Source organism: Gopherus evgoodei, chromosome 6 (genome assembly GCF_007399415.2).
Source record: "Gopherus evgoodei ecotype Sinaloan lineage chromosome 6, rGopEvg1_v1.p, whole genome shotgun sequence".
Classification (NCBI taxonomy): Eukaryota; Metazoa; Chordata; order Testudines; family Testudinidae; genus Gopherus; species Gopherus evgoodei.
Window position 1 is genome coordinate 87389392 of NC_044327.1, and position 20123 is coordinate 87409514.

The window sequence follows — 20123 nt, forward strand, 5'->3', positions numbered from 1 at the left end:
TTATGGACATGTAACATGGCTTTCTTCCTGGGTTTGGTTGTTATAAAGCGAAAAGAAACAAGTAATGGGAAGTGGACCACCTGAGGCTACTTTCCCTGTTGCACCGATAAAGGGTGGAGATTTACGAGTTCTGTATCTAAAAGCACAATCTTGCTAACAAGAAGAATAAAAGCATGAATATTATTCTATGTGTTTGACAACTCTATTTAGAATGCATACATATAGACCTGTTTTCCCACTACAAACTTCCACTGATTAATTTTAAATCTTAACTCCTATGGATAACATTTTTTAAATTGGCTATTTACTGTTAGGCTACTAAATCCATTTTTAGACATCTAAATAAAAGTAGCATGATTTCCCAATGTGCTGAGAACTTGCATTCCCATTGGGAGCTTACTAGTCACTCACGTTTGAATACGTTGGCCTGTATTTTTAGAGAGCTGCTATGAGTAGTTTAATTCATAATTAAACCATGAGTTTAAGGATATTGGGCAGCTAATTTAAACTCTATTAGTGCAGTGTTTGCGAGATTTAACACATATTTACTCGAAGTGCAATATATTACTCCATCAACAAACATGGCTTGCAATAGTTGACTTTAAACGTTTCTGAAAAATGGAGACCTATTTCTTCTTCGGGAACTTTTATAAACCCGTATTTAATAGGTCATTTGTGAATAATAATGAAGTAAAATATTTTTCCAATCTTCTTACAAGGACAAATATATGATGCCTTTGAAATTTTTCTGTTATTCTAAAAATTAAATGTGACTGTACACACTGTTGTTCTCAGGCGACCCAAAGCGGCCCTTTATCTATATGCTGCAAATAGAACTCAGCGGACACCAGACGTCCAGTCATTCCGCGTATTAAAAACAATTTTAAAACCGCATTGCTACAAAAGAATTCCGAAATCATTATTTAGCTATTCACGAGACCACAGGTCACTATCATTCTGTAAACTGACGAAAAAAAAATCTTGAAATGTGAAAGCATATAACTGAAAAAAACTTCCATTTTCCAGGAAATCCGGATACTTTGTTAAATAAAATTACAGAGGATACCTTTTAAACAGAACTCTCTGATTTGGAATCCGTATGTTTGTATTTCATAATATTCCATTCAGTCACAGGCCCATTTTTTACAAATATGTTTTTCAAATTCAGACTTTGAGTGTCTCAATTTTTGTCTAAATCTGATATAATAACTGCGTATATTTTGTATATTTATATATTCATATTTAAATTACTTGAATATTTAATAAATGGTTTCGACAGAAAAATATTATATATTTAAATGTACCTTTTGTACTCTCTCTCTATATAAAAGTAGCTGAAAGTGCTTGTATTGTCTTTACTTCAACCTAAAAGTATAAGGGGAAAATTCCCCATAAGAGCTGTTTATATAGAATTTATTTTTCTTTTCCTTCATACCGTTTGAAAACTAAACTGATGTAGTTATGATTTAAAACACACCCAAAAGTATTTAAATAGTCTACATTTATTGACCCAAATATAAATACTTTTAGTTTTAGAGCATTGTAATTTGCAGGAAGTGGGTATCTTCCAACAACAAATAGATTTACTTACTCCCCCCCATTTATATTTTTACTTTGTATTACTTGTTATAGCTGACAATGGCTAGACTATGAAGATCATCATCTGATTTTCTTCTTGGTTAAATCCTTTTATAAATAACTATTTGCTGTAAAGTATCGTGGTTACTGTTGTATTAACTTTTCTATTATTCTACTAATCGCAAATCAGAACTCTCACTCTATGGGGAGGGGAACGTCCAAAGCCAATTGTATGGGAGGGACTTTTCTGGAAATTAAAAAATTTATTTTCGAAAATGTGTAAAAAATGTACATTAGAATAGTACAATAATACTTGCCAGTAATTTTAACAACATTCCTTGTAAAGAATACGCATAAAGTACAAAATAAAAACTCCGCATGTCTATTATACAAACACAGGTTAAAATAAGAAAGGATAATCTTGACTTTCTTCGGTGTAAACATGTTAATTTCCTTTTATAAAAGTACATGAGACAAGTGTACTAAAATGAAAAAGTATTGCTTTATTGTCCTCCCTCAAGACCTTTCATTTCTCTTGTACATTATTGTATTTGAATTCCTGGACCTGAGAATCTCCGAACTTCAATGGTTTAGAGATATTTTTTTAAGGAATAAGATATAACTTTCCAACAACAAAAGTTTCTGCCTATGCAGCATATAGAATTGGCTTTGCATAAATATAGGTACCGAACAACAAAGTGGCAGGACACAAATCGGCTGCATAAAATGTCCGTTTCAATTCGTGTAGGTGAAAAAAAGATAGACCTCGAATCCTACCTTCTGAAAGACTTTAAATCGTTAACAGTTTGAAATCCTAGCAGTAAAGTTCTCGACATTAGACAAGGATGTCCCTTGGTGCAGTGCCCCTAAGGCCGCGGCGGCAGAAGAAACGGAGGAAGAGGAAACCAGAGATCTGGCTAAGACTGGAACCACGGCAGACTGGGAGGCACAGCTGCTGCCAACCCCCCCGATGATGCTCTCAATGGAGAAGGGAGACCGGGCCAGAGCCGAGCTGCTGGATTTGGCAGCGTGCAGAGAAGTCAGGGACGGGCTAAGCTGCGGCGGGTAGCTGAAGGTCCTGGCCAGCTCCGCCGCTGGCAGTAAGGAAGCTGGAGGAGCTGCCGGAGCAACAGCAGGAGGCAGGACCGGGCCGGCGGCGCCCGGGGGCGGCTGCCGGGCCGCCGGAGAGTGGTGGTGAAAGGCAAAGAGGGCGGCGGAGTGGGGGTGGTAAGGCTGGAGCTGAATGCCATATCCACAGCTGTACGGTCCGTAGCCGTAGGGCGCCGGCTGCTGCGGCGGCGGCGGCTGCTGCAGGAAGGTGCCGGGATCCACCCCGCGCAGCAGCAGCTCGGGCGCCGGCAGCTGCTGCCGCTTGAAGCGCTTCCTCCGGCGCAGGAAGCTGCCGTTGTCGAACATGTCGGCGGACTCCGGGTCCAGGGTCCAGTAGTTGCCCTTGCCCGGGTTGCCGGGCTCGCGGGGGATCTTGACGAAGCAGTCGTTGAGCGAGAGGTTGTGGCGGATGCTGTTCTGCCAGGCGGGGAACTTCTCCCGGTAGTAGGGGAAGCGGCCGCTGATGAACTCGCAGATCTCGCTGAGCGTCAGGCGCTTCTTGGGGCTCTGCAGGATGGCCATGGTGATGAGCGCGATGTAGGAGTAGGGCGGCTTCACCAGGCTGTTCTTGCTGGCCCCGCCGCCGCCCGCCGCCGCCTTGTAGGGGCGCTGGGAGGAGGTGGGGGAGCTGCCCGCGCCGCCGCACGCCGGGGACCTGGGCAGCGAGATGTCATCGGGGAGCTCCCCCACCTCCTCGTCGTCCTCCTCCTCCTCCTCTTCCTCCTCCTGGGCATAGGGGCGCCCGCCGCGCCGGGGCTCCTCGTCTTCCTCCTCGCCCACCACATCGATGTCGGTCTCTTCAGCCAGTCCCGAGGCATCGGACATCTCCGAGCTCAGAGTCATGGCTTGGCGGAGCTGCTCATCGGGGCCGGGGAGCCGTGCACGCTGGAGTCCGCCTGCTTTGCTCCAGGCGGCGAATCCGCCCAGACACAGCCAGGATCTGCTGCCCTGGTGCGAACAAGCAACAAACACAGCAGCTAGCAGTAGCCTCAGCCGAGCAGGCAGCGGGAAATCTATCCCCCTTGGCTGCGCCCTGGAGTTGGTTCCTCTCTTTCTCCTCCTCGCAGGAGCCCTCGGACATTAATGGATCCAGGGAAGGAGGAGAGCGATTAGTATTGGGGGGGGTGTGTGGGGGGAAGAGTCTTGGGAAAGGTCTTGAAAAGGCTGGGGCTGAGTCCAGAAGAGGGCGGCCTTTCTTCTCTCCTTATAGCGAAAGGGGGCCCATCACATGGCTCCAAACGTCAGCGCCACAACTGGGGAAACATCTTAGCGCATTCCTCCTCGGAGAAATCAAACCAGCCCAGAGCAGGCAAAGTCCGGGGGCAGGGGACTGCGGGGGGAGGCACGACAAAATCGCCCGCCCCACTAGTCCTGATACTTCCAAGAAACTCGACTGCTCGCACTGCTAAAGGTCAGGGTTGGGAAAGTGAAATACGCAGTACTTTCTGCTGCATCTCCCAATATACAATACAGTGTGCCATCCTATTGCAGTTCTTCCCCCGCCCTCCGCTCTCCATGTGCCGCAACCCCAAAGAACACTTCTGTTGCTGGGGTTATTTTGAGTAGTCGCCGGAGAACACATTTGCAACCCAAATCACTGCCCAAATCGCAAGGCATTTCAAAAACAGAACGCCCTCCATGTCTCTTGTAGCTCGAACCTTCCCAGGAAAAGGGGAAATCGCACCAAAAAGAGAGCGAGGCAATCCCAAATACAGGAACCGTCCATGCAAATATCCCACGGGTGGCAGGGAAATCAGCATTTTACTGTTTCATTCATTAGGATTTTGAGACCCCCAGCGGACATGTTTTCTTTTTTTCCCCTGCGGAGGAGAAGTTGCAAAACCATCTGTTTTCACCGGAATGTTAGCAGAACATAGTCGTTTTTGCAGATGGATTTGTTCTGAAGACAATTTGATTTTAATTCAATAACTGCAATTTAAGCCGAAGGAAAAGGAGAACACGCCTGATACAAATATAGACATCATTTTAATATAGGAGCCCTTGAAAATTAAAGTCAGTCTTCGAGTCCAGGACAGGATCTGAATGGAACTTTTGGTAGAAGGAACATTTCCTAACCATCAGGATGGGGGTAGTGGTCTAAACCTCCAGTGAAAAATGCTTCTTAGGCAGAAACTTGTAGAAAACTCTTTTTTCCTCTCTTCATGGTATTTGTCATTTAGGAGTGGTATCACACATACTGTATAGCTCTAGCTGTCAACCAAATAAAAAATACCCCCACTATTTTTGTATTTGATTTTAAGGACTTTATTTAAAGGAAGAAGTGTAGCCCTTTCGGTTGTAGGAAACACAGAAAACTCCTGCAAGGAAAAACAAAACATAATATTTTAAGAATCTCTTCGCCTTTGAGCTGTGGAGCAAAAGTAATAAGAAAATGAAACAAAATTATATTTCCTAATAAAATCATGATATTTATCAATGTCAGACGACACACTTTATGATGACAAAAGATTATACTCCTCTCAGTTAGAGGGCGCACACATTTAATGGATCACTTCCGACGTTAGAGCACTTCTAAGCTCTCTGATATTAAAAAGAACCATCTTAAATACATATTATACATAGTTCTACCGAATTAACTCTAAATGATCATCTGTTTTAATGTAGGATAGTATATACAAAATATCTTTTTATTCTGATTACAATTATTTTGAGAAGAAAAAATAACCACGCGCTATAACGCATATGCCAAATATAACATTTTATTCAAATATACTTTCAACATATTTTCTAAATCAGAAGTTGCAAGCAAAACCGTTTCAAACTCAGGTTAATGGATTTGCGAACATAATCCTTGTTACTATTTCCAAATAATCCTATTTATATTGTGTTCATTACTGAGAAGCCAAAGGAGCATACCGCAAAAAGCTACAAAAGCAAAAGAATAATTAAAGCAATGGCTATGTTTTGGCTAATAGATTTTGTACCTCTGGAGAAATGATAAAGTAACTCGAGTTGTATTTAAAAATAGTGAGTGAAATATCGTTTATGTGGGAAAATAGTTTTCCGTTTTGGATACCAAGGCAAGTTATTATATAAAGTTTCCCTGCTTGAAAAGTGTTGACAGTTGGTTTTTGTTTGTTCTAGTTTCTTAATTAGTGTTTTTTTTAAATTCTCCTTGTCTTCTAGTAACTCTCATTGTGTTTTTATTACATTCCAGAATGTTTATAGTCGCCCAAAAAGAACTAAATAAGAAGAATGGAGTTTAACATTCGTGGGTCGGCTCCAGCTTCACAGAAAAAAGAATGCAAAAAATAACCAGACCTGCCTTTATCTTGTCTGCCAAAACCCGTGCATGATTCATCTATGTACATTTTATATGCCTAACACATGCAGAAAACAGTGTTCGAATATGACCCGTACCGCAACATTCTATTTCCATGATTTTGACGCACACGCCGATGAAAAACTGAAACATACACATACCCTGAGTCCCTTTGTCTTAGGTGATTAAAAATGTATCTTCCCAACACACTTTGAAAATGTTGTAAGTCAGTCACTCGAGGAAAGAGAGGTGGGGTTTTCTGAAGGGCAGTGAGTCAGTTCTCTCTACAGACAATTAAGATAAGGTTTTTATTGCAGTCCCTCAGAATGATGGGGACTTTTTTTTCTCCAAAAGAATAGACTTCTTTCCTTCCAAACTTATAAAGGCTTTGCTAAAAATGTGTAACAGAAGACAACGAAACAAACAACGCTCATCAGGGAAATAACCTCGGGAGCAGGCCCTGGCTGCAGTTCTCTGGACAGTTCTGCTGTGTTTAGCTCGTGCAGGAAATCAAACAGCAGGTAAAGAAGGAGAAAGCAAAGTCCATTTTCTTGCATGTGTCAAATGAACGACAGTGCTCGGAATGAAGAATTGTCGGTCCTAGATAGGAGCTCTTTGCTAAACAACCGCCAGCCCAGCGATTTGATGTTTTGCTCTTTTTACAGACAAGACAGCGAAACTCAAAGTTGAGTTTGCCCATCAGAACCGAAATCGCGCTGCTTCTCTGCAGATTTCCTTTCAGAGAGCTCTCTTTGGCGGAGATTCTCTGCGGACAAGGGATGCCACCTACCGGCAAAGATGCTGGCATGCCGGAACACGGGTATTTGCGCGCTCTCCACCGCGGTCGGCCAAGTTTGCTTTCGGAGTTTGTTCAGTACAGTGCGCTGGGATGACAGCCCTAGTCCTCAACCCCAGAAACCTGAGCATTGCCACCAGATGATTAGCTCCAGCCCCAGCTGTAGGAAAAGACACTGCCGGTGCCTGGGCAGCTAAATGGAATTCTTTGGGCCATATTGTGCTATCGATTGTGAAATCAATAGGGAGTTCTGCTTCCAGATCCAAGGCACAGAAGTGCAGTTTGCATTAAAAAATTTGATGAGAATGCTAACAAGCAAAGATTAAAAGGAAGAACACAGGAATTTATATGATTCTAAGTATCTGCAAATAACAGCAATCCACTGGAGAAAATATGTAGGACTGTTATGGAAACAAACTACCAGACTACATTGTTTATATCCCTGAGTTTTTTCCCGGATTAATTCTGATTGACGTTTAGTGTCTATTCTTTGTACACTTGTCAAATGCTAATTTCAAGGTGTGGAAGCGCTTCCACCACTTCATTCTTCTATTGACAATGCACTTTGTACAAGTTCTTAATACTGGAGAGGGCTTTAGAAACTGAATACATTAGTAATATGCAGTATGTTAATATAATTCCTACAGACAGTTATGGCATGTTGTTATTTAATGTGAACAGTAGAGATCCAGATATTAACTGTTAATGGCAATGATTCTACCGATTTGTATACTTCATTCTAGACAGCAGAGTGTGTAAACATAAAAGTCTTCGCTAAAACAATATGGGGCCATATCATGCTATCGATTTGTAACCAGAATTCCCTCAAATTGATGACACAATTAGGCTCATAGAAAATACATTTACTCATTACTTTCTTGCTTTCTAGTCTATATTCATGTAAAAGTGTCCCCATTTATTTACTGTGTACATTTATTTAAATGGAAGCATTCCTCTGGAAAACCCACAGTCAATAAAGAAAAGAAAAGAAAAGAAAACAGAAAAGAAAGATGCAGCCATCAGCATTCACAGCAAACAACTCTAGCCATTTATTCATAGACTCATAGACTCTAGGACTGGAAGGGACCTCGAGAGGTCATCGAGTCCAGTCCCCTGCCCTCATGGCAGGACCAAATACTGTCTAGACCAAGGCACAGAAGTGCAGTTTGCATTAAAAAAATTGATGAGAATGCTAACAAGCAAACATATCAATATGGATATTTCAACTGATACAGGAATGTGAATAGGAGATTGCCATTCAGTACATTACACTGAGCAGGAAACTTGTTTTCTAAGCAGGTTTCACAATCGGGAAGAGTTGGTGTCAGCAAAGGTTTAACCGACAATGCAAAAAGGGACAATTATTTGCCCTGACTAAGGAATTTTCATGACTGCTGATAACACTGAACATCCTCTGCAATGAACAGGCCATTTCTGAGGAGAGAGTCTCTCTAGTATTTGCCAACCCTGACATTGTCTAACAAACCAAAGCAGTCGCATTGTGGACAGGTTAATCATTTTTATACCCACCTTCTAGACAAGAGGAAACTATTAGGATTTCCATTCAGACCCCGTCACCAGCCCCAAATTGGGCCAAATTCTACCCTATATTCCTTGATCCTCACTGACTTCAATGATCATGGTCTCAGGGGTATGACTGAGAGCAGAATTTGTCCCAATGTACTTTCAGATTTCTTGTTTAATTTACAAATCATCAGTGAGCTTTTGTAATAAAAGAAACATTTTCCTGGGCTGTATCTGCTGCTATATGACCCAGGGGTGTAAGGGATGGGCCTTTTCAATGCCAATTATATAAGGAGAGAAACTATAAATCCAAACCTGCAAACCTTTACACCTAGAAATAGTTCCATTTTAGTCCATGGGATTACTATCCGGAGGGAGGCTTGTTCTCTTGTTTCTATCATTCATTTTTTATCCAGTCCCCATTTAGTTCGCTTACAGGGCCTTTAGGTTAATGGGAGTTTTGCCACTGACTTCAATGAGGGTGCACAAATAATGTAGGCTGCTAAGTGAAGGGGCGGGGAACAATACAGACAAAGTGGGAGAGATGAGAACGGGGAACGGGCAAAAGCATGATTTAACCTGCAACACCAAAAACAACATGAAAATCGTAGTATGTAAAAAGTTTGTGAAGCCCTAGAGAAGCAGCAAAATAGTAAATGTAATGTATGTATTTGTATTTCCTTTAGGGCACTTCTCCTAAGGCCTCGGCACTGCTACAACAATTACACAATACAGCACAAAAGAATAAAAATGACAAAATCCCCCAATAGTTTCTCACACCCAGACTACAGCTATATTTGCAAAATAATAATCATAATGATCCACAATAACTCATACTCGGATCATCCTTTGTCCTTCTGTTCATGCAGAGTAAGATTGCCAGCATCATTAGCAGGAATATGCCTGGGCATGAATGATTACCATGGCACGTATTCTATCCTGGGTTCACTGGCAGACACATAACATGAGACACTTCCTAAAAAGAAACAGAGGCTTTTTAGAACTTTCAGACAACAGGAATGTTTAAAATACCAGAACTGGGAAGGAAGGGAAGTTTGGGTTAAAAGTCTGTAGCTCTGTTACCCTGGGGAGGACAACATGATTAGAATAATGTCGGGATTTTTTTTTTTTAAGTATCCACACACATACACATACTTCTTTTCACTTGCTAAAATGCTTGTATCATATACTCCATAACTTATACCTTAGAGTATGTCTACACTACAAAATTAGGTTGATTTTATAGAAGTCATGGAGATGTCCCTAGAGGATTCCTGCTCCATCCCCAGACACGTTAACAGACTTTTCCAGTAGCTGTACTGGCCGCGAATGCATCTTAATTCTTCAGGGAAATCAAACATTAAACACAATTTCTTTTAAACCGTGTACTGTACTTACAAATGTGCACTCACCAGAGGTGCCTTCTCCACCTTCAGAGTCCGAGAATCCGCCTTAGGAGGGTATTGACTTCAGAGTGATGAAAAGGTCCTGGCTGCCGGGGAGAACGGATTTACTGCTTGCCTGCTGCACGTTCTCCTCCTCCTCTATCTCATCCCCAAATCCTCCTCCCTGTTGCATGAGACTCCCCCCTTGCAGGTGTCCATGGACAGTGGTGGGGTAGTGGTAGGGTCTCCCCCTAGAATGGCATGCAGCTGATCATAGAAGCAGCATGTATGGTGCTCTGATACCTACAGGCCAATACCATTGAATTGTGTCTGCACTACCCCAAATTCGATCCAGCAAGATCTATTTTAGTGCTACTCCCCTCGCCGGGGAGAAATACAGAAGTTGATTTTAAGAGCCCTTTAGGTCGACAGAATGGGGTTGGTTGTGTAGACGCATTGCTTATAAAATCGACCCAGCGCGGCTAAATTCGATCTAACCTTGTAATGTAGACCAGGGTTTAACTACATACATAGGATCAAATCCTGCTTAGTTTACTAATGCAAATAGTCCCCTTGACTATTATTCATTCTAACCCATCTTTTAAAATCCCTATATATCCAAACCACCTTCAAGCACATATTTGATCCAACAGACCAGTCCCATGCTGTTCCCTAAAAGTTCACAGTCTCAAGAAGGCTGGGGATGAGCAAGTTCCAAAGCCAAGGATGTTCCCCTGTATCCAATCCCCAGGATTCAAATCTGGAGATGGAACAAGAATTCTTTAGCTGATCTCCACTGTTGGGAAGGATGACTAAGCAGAGAAGCAGTCTCTTAGCTAGTCACAAGCTGAGCATCTGAGGCATTCTAGGTTAAGCCAATACCTTGGATTGCATATGGAAACAGATGTGGCACCTGCTAAATCAAATATGCTTCTTGTAAGAGATGAGTAAATTCCCATCTGACCTGGCATTTTAGTCATCTAGACTGTTCTGGGTGGCTTCACTGCTATGTTGATGGTGAGCCTTTTGAGTCTTATAAAAAATAATAGCTCAGAACTAATGATCTACACAATAACCTTCCCCAGGTGATTTTTAGTTCAACACATAGCTAGGCACCCTTTGAACCTTATGTTTGGATTGGCACGGGAGTCAGGGAATGTGAGCACGCTTTGCCAGACATTTAGGATGAGGTCAGACATTGCTCTTGCTCAGAAGTACTAACAACTACATTATTTTAGGGGAAAATTGGAAAAATCTGCAGGAATTATTTCTGATTTGGAAGAATTAGGATGCCTCTTTCTCATTTTCTCAAGAAGTCAGGAACATGCATATTTTTATTCATTAAGGATGATTTTCTCAAATTAATGCGTATTATCTGAATCTGTAAAAGTTGGGAATTTCACCTGTAAATTCACGCAAAGGCTGCTCCACATCAAATTAGATTCACATATTCTCAAACACAGTTCACATATGCATGTACATGTCTGTTAAACTTCCTATTCACTGCTCAAAAACTGGCCGAGTGTGGGCGGGTTGAGCTATAGCTATTGACTTGGAAGGAAGAAGAAATGAAAGGAGAGTAGGAATGGAAAGGATGTTGTGGAGTAGATGATGGTGAAGAAGGAGGCAGAAAGGGGTCCTAAGTTTTGGGACTTCTTTCCTTAAGTAAGGCAAGTGAATGGAATATGCCCTATGCAAGGAATATTGGAAGGAAATGAGCCATGCCTTATTCAGTGTGTACTTTATAATACAGTGAATGAGATGTGCATGATCACGTCACAGCTCAGTTAGGTCACACAAACTTGTGGTTTTCCTTCACTTTGAAGGCAATTCCCCAAAGTACAGGTTGGGACCCTCATGGTTTCAGAAGTGACCTAAGAGGGTCATGGGAAGGTATGCAAAAATGTAGCATTTTGCAAATAAAATAATACAATTAATATGATAAAAACGGATATACAACGTAAGTTTTGGAATGCTATGGTATACTTTAATGCAGCAGTTCTCTAACTATGGGGCACAGGAATGTGTGAAGGGAGACATAACCTGTGTGGGTTTTGGTTTTTTGTTTGTTTTTTTAAAGAGCTCTGGTTGTCAGCCCTGGGTGGCTGGGGCATGTGCAGAAGGGCCCTGCACACCCCAGAGGTGGGGATAAAGCAGACAGATGGAGCCTGGGCTCGGTCTCTCCCCTCTCACCATTCAATTACCTGGAGGCAGCAAGGCAACACCTGTCAGCAGCAGTGCAGAAGTAAGGCTGGCAATATGGGCGCTAAGTCCGCTGTGAAAAGTGATATTGACAAATATCACTTTTCACATTGCCACCTTTACTTCTGTGCTGCTGCCTTCAGAGCTAGGCACCCAGTCAGCAGACACTGCTCTCTGTTCTGCCTTCAGAGCTGGGTGGCGGAGATGTACTTGCAGGGGGAGGGGACATAAATAACTACAGACACAAAGAAGGGAGGCCTGATCAAATAAATTTGAGAATCACTTTTTTAATGCAATCACTGTTAAAAACCAAACCAAATTCAGCTGGGATTCTCAGAGTGGACTGGAATAGCACATGAGTGTGCACAGCCAGCTGTTTGAGCCACTGCTAATAAAACAGGTTCTTCAGTGTGTGCCCAGATTTACCTCACTCAAAATAAAACAAGCCCCATTAAAACACATTATTTATTAAGGATGACACAAAGTGTCCTTTACACAGACTACTCAAAGCTTGTTCATGAATTACAACATTGACATGCTGGATGTAATTGCTGTGGAACAGGAACACTGCTGAGCTTCACACAATTATGGTATTTGTGTTTACTCTTCATTGGAGCTCAGATCAGACCAATGGGTGATTTGGAAAGATGGTTTCATTGTAACCCCTGCCTGCTCAGAGTGGCCCTCTGTCTCCTTCTGGTGGTGGCTAGACCAGCTAGTGCTTGATGAGCCTACTACAGCCTTAGCTAAGAGTAAAATATCTTCTAGCCCAGACAGTAGAGGCTGATGCATTTAGGTCCCAAGTTTGATCCCTTGTTGATATCCAGTGTGAGCCAGCAGTTACATCATTAAAAGAACAAGTTGGTTCCAACCATGACGGGGAGGGGGGAGAAGAAATACAATGAAAGAAAAATATGACACAGATATGGTTTTGCATCACTTGTGAAATTTAGAAACTAAATATCCATTGCTGAAAGATAATATTTTCTCCAAGGAATATGCACCCAGAATGTCAGATTAGTCCACATTATTGGGATCCTTTTGCACTCTTCAATACTTCCAGCTTCTCAAATACCTGCAGCTACAACATATGCCTTCTTGCAACGGAGTCTTACAAAACTGTGTCCCATGTTATCAGATGATGACTTGGCCATGGTCAGTTACACTTTCATGTCCTACAGGCTACATCACTGCAACTCGGTATACTGGGCATGAGTACTCTGCATTTTAAAAGCTTCAGTTAGTTCAGAATGCAGCATGCAGTCTCCTCAGTAATATCCGTCACTGAGAGCATAAATAACTATGCTTAACTCATTACACTGCTCCCCATAGAATACCTAATCAAGGTTAAAGTCATGGTCCATTTTCAAGGCTTTCCATGAAACTAACCTTAAGTATCTCACAGAAAGCCTCTCATTTTCTCAGATAACATTCTCCCTTAGCAGCTATATACCTCAGAAACTATCATCCTCAAGGATGAAACTTATGAGACCAGGCAACAGGACTTTCTTGGCACCAGAGCTTTTGAACAACAACTAATTTCACAACCCTCAGAATGAAGTGTAAAACTCACTTCTTTGACTTAGCTTTTCCAAATCCCCAACTAAAACCAGCAAAGACGTAGAGAGGAGGTGGAACAGGAATAAAAAGTTGTGAGAACCAGAAGGAACAGAAAGAAAGAGAGAAGTAAAAGAAGAGGGAAAGGAGGAAATAAAATCTCAAATAAAAAAATTCCCCTACTGTGTTGGGGGAAGTTGAGAGAAAATGTAAGATATGGGACAGCTGTAAATTTTGTATGCAACTCTTCAGGAGGTATTCAGAGATGACCACAAAGGGTGACATTACAAAAACCTGGACGAACAGACAAACAGAAAGCAAACTCTGGAGGAATCAAAGTTTTGAGGACAAAAGGTGAGGAGGATGGTGGTGTCTTCAACAGTAATGGAGCATAGAAGACAATTTTAGGAGGAAAAATAAGGAGTTCTGGTTTAGCGATAGTGAGTTTGAATTGTTTGCCAACCAACACTTTTTCCAGGATGGCTTGCTATTAGAGGGGCATATAAGGATCAGGGATGCCTTAAGGCAGCAATTTGAAGCTGAAAGCCACTAATATTTGTTGCTATGCTTGGGATTGCTGTGCTTGTAATGCTTGGAGGTGATTGGTGTACATGATGCAAGAAGGGGCCTTAACATAATTGTATGTTGCTTTGCAGTGCACTTTTTCACTTAATAGAATAAAGATTGCTTTCAGACAAACACAATTATTTTATTAAAAGACAACAACCGGAAGAGAGAGTCAAAAGAAAAAAAATTCATCATCAGGGAGGAGGATGGGGGATGAGGTAAGGGGAGGTCTCAAGAGGAGGAGGGGTCCCAGGACAGCTACAGATTTGTGTATGTTCAGGGTTCATACCCAACTTTCTCCTTTGGAGTACAATGTAGTGGGTGCTATACTTCAGGAGGGCCAAACTGCAGAGTGATGGGTGTTGAGTGCAGTGGGTAGTGGGAGTTGACACTGCTGGACTGTGAGGAGGGAGGAGTGGAGCTGCTGGTAGAGAGTGGAGCCAGGAGGTTGATAACTGTGTGTTGGCGGTGTGTGGAGAGCACATGGGAAAGAGTTCTGCGACAGCAGCTGCAGGGGAGGGCGGGCACAGAGCTGCTCAGTTTGAAGAGCTAGTATCGCCTGGAGTGTGTCCACTTGACACTCCATAACGTTTAAGAGCTGCTCTGTGGCTTCTTTCTGATGTTTCGCGTTCTCCTTTAGGTCCCTCTTCTCACTGTCCCACCACTCCTTCAAGTCCTGTTTCTTGGTGGCGGAGTGCATCATAACCTCATGGAGAAGGTCCTTCTTAGTTCTTCTTGACCACTTTCTAATTCTGCACAGCTGCTCTGCTGCCAATAACAAAGAGCGAGGCTGGGCTCCCAAGGTCATCTCTGTGAAGTTTAAATTTTACAGAAGCAGTACTGTTTGCAACACAGACAACACTGATTTAGTGCTTTAAAACACAGCCAGTACTCAAAACACCTGTCACTAACTGTCTGACCCCAGGCAAGCGCACATGAGCCACAAGACCCCCAAAATAGTGAGTAACGGCAAGACAGGGATAGTGTAGACCTGCCCTGAGCAACAATGTTGTTGCTGAAGTACTGGCAGGCTACAACTAATTTGAAGAAAAGACTGCATTTGGGTAGCATTGCTCTTATCAATAATTCCAATGTCTGTCACAGTCAAACCTGTAGTACTCATGAATTGCTCTTGATGCGCAAGATCTACATCTTCCCGTTGCTGTTGAGTTTCTTGATCCTACACAGTATCTTCTGTCGCATCTGTTACTGTTGGCACATCTTCTTGACTACTGATATTTCTGTAGCATTGTTTGTTGGGTAAGATGTGTTTTCCAGTGGTTTGAGAAATGAAGTTATTGGCTTTGCGCTCTTAGCTGCTGCTTCACTCACTTGTTTTCGCTGTCTCTTGCTTGCACCACTTTCAAATCTCCTCTTCATAGTGATCTATCTGGTCAATATGTAGCCTATCCACACTTGAAATATTATGCTGTAAACATGTACACAACTGCTGAATGGTACACAAATGATGAAGAGACTTAAAACGAAGGAATACTAATTAAGAACACAAAATTAAACAGTCAGACAAGTTATTATCCTTATCACTGAGTCAAATCTCAAGTATGCAAGGTATAATATAACAGGCTGAGCTGAAGACAAAGGAATGACATATATATAGTAAACACAGACACGGATACAGACAGAGGGATAATGTCCAAAAATTTCAAATGCGTGCAGGGGTGGCAGGTTTGTAGAAATTTTGGTGGTGCCAAGAACGCCCAGACCCCACCCTTACAAACTCCTCCCCCACCTGCTTAAGGCTCTTGGAAGGAGTTTGGGTGGGGGGAGAAATCTAGGGTGCAGGCCCTGGGCTGGCGTTGGGGGTGGGTGTACAGAAGGGGGTCTAAGGTGCAGACTCTGGGATGGAATTTAGGTGCTGGGTGGAGGCTGTGGAATGTGGCAGGGGGTGGGGGTACAGGAGGGGATTTGGGGTGCAGGCTCTGGGATGGAGTTTGGGTGTAGGCTCTAGGATGGGGCAAGAGATGGGGGTGCAGGCTCTGGGGGTGTCTGGGTGCAGGCTCTTAGAGAGAGTTTGAGGGTGGGAGAAGGTATGTGGGAAGGGGGTGTGGGTGCAGGCTCTGGGACGGAGTTTGGGTGCTGGGTGCAGGCTCTGGGCTTGGGAAAAGGGTGGGGGTGAAGGCTCTGGGACAGAGTTTGGGTGCGGGCTCTGGGCTGCGGGTGCAGGCTGTGGGAGGGAGTTGGGGTGCAGGCTCTGGGAGGGGGTGTGGAGGGAGGGGGTGCAGGCTCTGGGAGGTAGTTTGGGGGCTGTACAGAGGATGTGGGAAAGGGGTGAGGGTGCAGGCTGTGGGGGGGGGGTGCTTACCTAGGGCTCCTAGGCAGGGCAAGCCGAGGGTCTCCGTGCACTGCTACCCCCAGGCACTGCCCCAGCAGCTTCCCATTGGCCATGGGAGTGCTTGGGGTGGGACAGAGACCCACCCCGCCCAGGGGCCTCAGGTAGGGGCCGGCAGCCACATAGAGCAAGCAGGCAGGAAACTGCTCAGCTCTGCTGCACTGCTGGTGAGTGGTGGCCCCGGGTGGTTTTAAATGGCCTGGGGAACGCATGGCGGGGAGGGGGCAGAAGGCAGGGCTGAGGGAGAAACCAGTGCTGGAGCCAGGCCTGTGGTGCCTGGGCACCTGGTGCCCAGGCACTTCGAGCCCATAGAACTCGCTGCCCATGAACATGTGTCCTAACAAAAATCTCTGTACAAGATAGTCCTCTCAAATTTTCACCTTGAATCTGAGCCCATAGACGACGAAAATCTATGATGATAACCAAGCTACCAAGCTAGGGCTCAATCAACCAACTAGTCACCGATTTTAGCTACCATATGAAGATAATAATGAGGAATTCTCACACATATATAATTCCTTAGTCAACTAGATGTAAAACTATAAAGACATTAAAACGTAACAATTCTCTACCTTTCAATACACACTTGATCCAGCACCAGCCACTAGTAGTGGTTTCTTTATATAATCAGCTGATCTGAGGACACATTCATCACGGTCTAATCTTATGCCACCAAAACTAACATATTTATTAATATTTATGAACATTTTAACTCTTTAATATGACAAAATCTATATCAGTTAACAAAAAAAAATGTGTTTTACCAAATCACATCTTCTATTTGCTTAAATTTGCCACTCTAATCTGCGAGAAGGTGTCACATTTTGATCTGATAGGGATGCACAAAAAACACATCATTAATTTTTTGGCATTTTATAAGTTTAACAAGTGTCTAAATTTGAGGTCCCCTTTGAGCTTGAGGCCCAGGCCAAACGGCCCTCCTGGCCCGCCCTCTGATTGGCCTTGCGTACCGGAGGGAAATATTTAAATACTTAAAACAAAAAATATTCTCATTTTTTAAAACTGATTACATAATTTTATATTCATATTACTTTTCTGTAGACTTGTTAAAACAAATAAAACTATATTTTGGGGCTAAGTTTTTTAACAGTCTTTTAAAACATGTCTTGTTATAACAACAAATATTAAAACTGTAATTTAGTCATGAAATTCCTAGCAAATAAGTCACCAAAAAGTTATCAAAGTTAAAGGACACTATTATTCTATAGTTCTATTATTATTATTAATGTATATAGCGCCAAAAACATACACTGAACTTTACAAAATGTAGGCCCAGATTCTGCAAAGGCTTATGTATGTGCTTACTTTTATGCAAGGTGATTAGTCCCATTGAAGTCAATCATATGAGTCCCAGTTAATCATGTGAGTTGTACCACTTGCCTCCTCACAGTGAGCAAAGTCAAGTACATTGCTAAGGGCAGGTCTATACCTAAAAGTTGCAGCAGCAGCACTAGTGCCGCTGTGCTTCTGCAGTGCTTTAGTGAAGACAGTACTACGCCGACCAGCGAGCTTCTCCTTTTGGCTTAATTAATCCACTTCCATAAGAGGTGGTAGCTATGTTGATGGAAGAAGCCCTCTTGTGGACACAGCACTGTCAACACTGGAGGTTAGGTTGGTATAACTGCATTGCTCAGGGGTATGGATTTTATACTGATGTAAATTTATAATGTAGACCTGGTCTAAGTCTGTGCAGAATCGGGCCTTAGACGAAGAAATGGTCCCTGCCATGAAGAATTTACAACCTAAGGCTCTGATCCTGAAAACATTTACACACCTGAATAACTATGCACATGAGAGAGACAAGGTGGATGAGGTCATATCTTTCATTGAACCAACTTCTTTTGGAGGAAGGGATAAGCTTTTGAGATGATTCAGTGAGCTCTTCTTCAGATCTGGAGAAGAAAACAAGAGTGTCCAAGCTAAATACAAGGTAGGACAGATTGTTAACCATAAGTTCATACATGTTGAAGGAGATCACTTAGAATGAAGTGGCCAATTAATACCTTTGAAGTCATAGGACTATGAAGGGTTAGTAGGCAGTAAGATGTATTACAAGTTGTTGTAATGAGCCATAAAACCAGTCTCTCTGCTAAGTCCACGGTGTTTAGCATCCAGCAGACTTACGAATTTAAGTTTCCAGGCTCACCTTTCAAAGATGTTGTGCAGGTTTCCTTTGAGGATGAGGACTGAGAGGCCAGATATACAGTGATCACTTAGTGAAAAGTGTCACCCATAGGTGACAAGATGTTTTTGTTTTTTATAATTTTTCTGTGTGAATTCATTCAAAAGCATAGTGCTTGTCTGGTTTCAACCATATAGTTGTGGCTAGGGCATTTGATGCACTGGGTGAGCTACACCACATGTTGTGATAGGCATATGTAGGACCCATGAATCTTAAAAGGTGGTATTTTGAAGTAGTGATCATCGTAGCAATGGAGATATGTCTTCAGATTTTACATCTGTTGTTCTGGCAGGTTTTGATTTGAGTTGGTATATGCCAGTCTGTAGGGAGCTTGCTTCTGATGATGAGTTTAGCAAGGCTGGTGGGTTGTTTGAAGGTTTGGGAAAATTTTCTTTCATGATGTGGTCTCCATCAGGCACAGATTGTATTTGTTTGGTGATACCTGTATGGGTTCTAGTATGGGGTGGTAGGTGACAACTAAGTGTGATCAATGTTTGTTTTTTCCTGTATTGAAACAGATTTTCCAGGTATTTGGGTGTCCCATTCCACACATAAGTATTCTCAGTGTGGAGTTATGTGTTTAATGATTTGCAGTATCAGGATCCAGTTCAGACAATACCAAAATGCAGGGCAACAGTCCAGGTAAAAAGAGCGTGAAGAATCATTGATAAAAACACTAACCTAGAGAAGACTCTTGGAGATGACCACAGAGGGTTTGTTAGACAAGAAGTGGGAAACTGTTCTAAGTGTAGGGTATAACATGAAAAAAGGTATGAAGCCAAAGAGAGTCTTGGGGTGAGAGGAGTAAGATGGAAAGGGAAAGAGTACCAGAAAATAAAAACAGAGATGTGGGCAGGATTGAGATTATATAGGACCTCAAAAGAAAATCCAAGGAGCCTGAATTATATATCGTGAAAAACAGGCAGGCAATCAAGAGAGTGAAGGAAGGATGATTTGATAGAAGGAAGCTTAGAGGAGAATGATTTTAGCAGTGGTATCTGGGGATAAAATGTAAGAGATAGAAAATAACAGACACAGAGGCCAGAGGAACAGAGGTTACTGCAATACAGGGAAGAAGCGATGAAAACAACAACAAGGTTTTAGCAATGTAGATAGGAGGGAATGGCCAGAGTTTAGCTGTATTCTAGCAGAAAGAAGAACAGGGTTTAGGGAAATGCAGAACAAAGCCCACGCGCGTGCCCAAAGACAGAGCTGCAATTCTCCAGCAATCCCGATTGCAGCAGCTAGGGAGGCAAAACACAGACCAAAGGCGGCGACCTGGTTTCGTGCCGCGGTTGCTGCAGGCAGGCGCCTGACAAAGGTGCCCAGCTGAGAACGGGTTTCCCAGGACGCTCGGTCCAGCAGCCCCCGCCATCTCTGGGGCTGTGAGGGGGGCGCTCTCTAGGCCCCAAGCTCAGCTGCTCTCGGGCCCCGGGCTCCCACCCGCCCCACCTGTGTGACGGTCCCCGCGCTGGCTGGGCTCACCCCAGCGGCGTCACACAAGGAGCGCGCGCCGAGTTCCTGGGCTGAAGTAGGAGGAGCGCGCGCGCCGGACATTGGATGTTGTC

General features: G+C 43.1%; 1 protein-coding gene and 1 long non-coding RNA gene across 3 annotated transcripts; both read right to left on the minus strand.

Moving 5' to 3' along the window:
- Nucleotides 1-2376: 2376 nt before the first annotated feature.
- Nucleotides 2377-3813, minus strand: FOXD1 (forkhead box D1). Its single transcript, XM_030567983.1, has one exon. The coding sequence runs from the start codon at nucleotides 3529-3531 to the stop codon at nucleotides 2377-2379; it is 1155 nt and encodes a 384-aa protein (XP_030423843.1). The 5' UTR covers nucleotides 3532-3813.
- Nucleotides 3814-4955: 1142 nt separating this feature from the next.
- LOC115653474 lies at nucleotides 4956-20101 on the minus strand. Of its 2 annotated transcripts, none has more exons than XR_004000932.1 (3): nucleotides 18148-18882; nucleotides 17117-17181; nucleotides 4956-5006 (listed from the first exon to the last, which is right to left on the minus strand). It is a non-coding gene; the product is annotated as an uncharacterized LOC115653474 (long non-coding RNA). The 2 variants fall into 2 exon arrangements; XR_004000933.1 differs by lacking the exon at nucleotides 4956-5006 and adding an exon at nucleotides 20008-20101 and having other exon boundaries at nucleotides 16977-17181; nucleotides 18148-18265.
- Between the last annotated feature and the right edge of the window lie 22 nt (nucleotides 20102-20123).

Coding starts and splice junctions, on each gene's coding strand:
- FOXD1 (XM_030567983.1), bottom strand. CDS start 3,531: ATGACTCTGAGCTCGGAGATGTCCGATGCCTCGGGACTGGCTGAAGAG.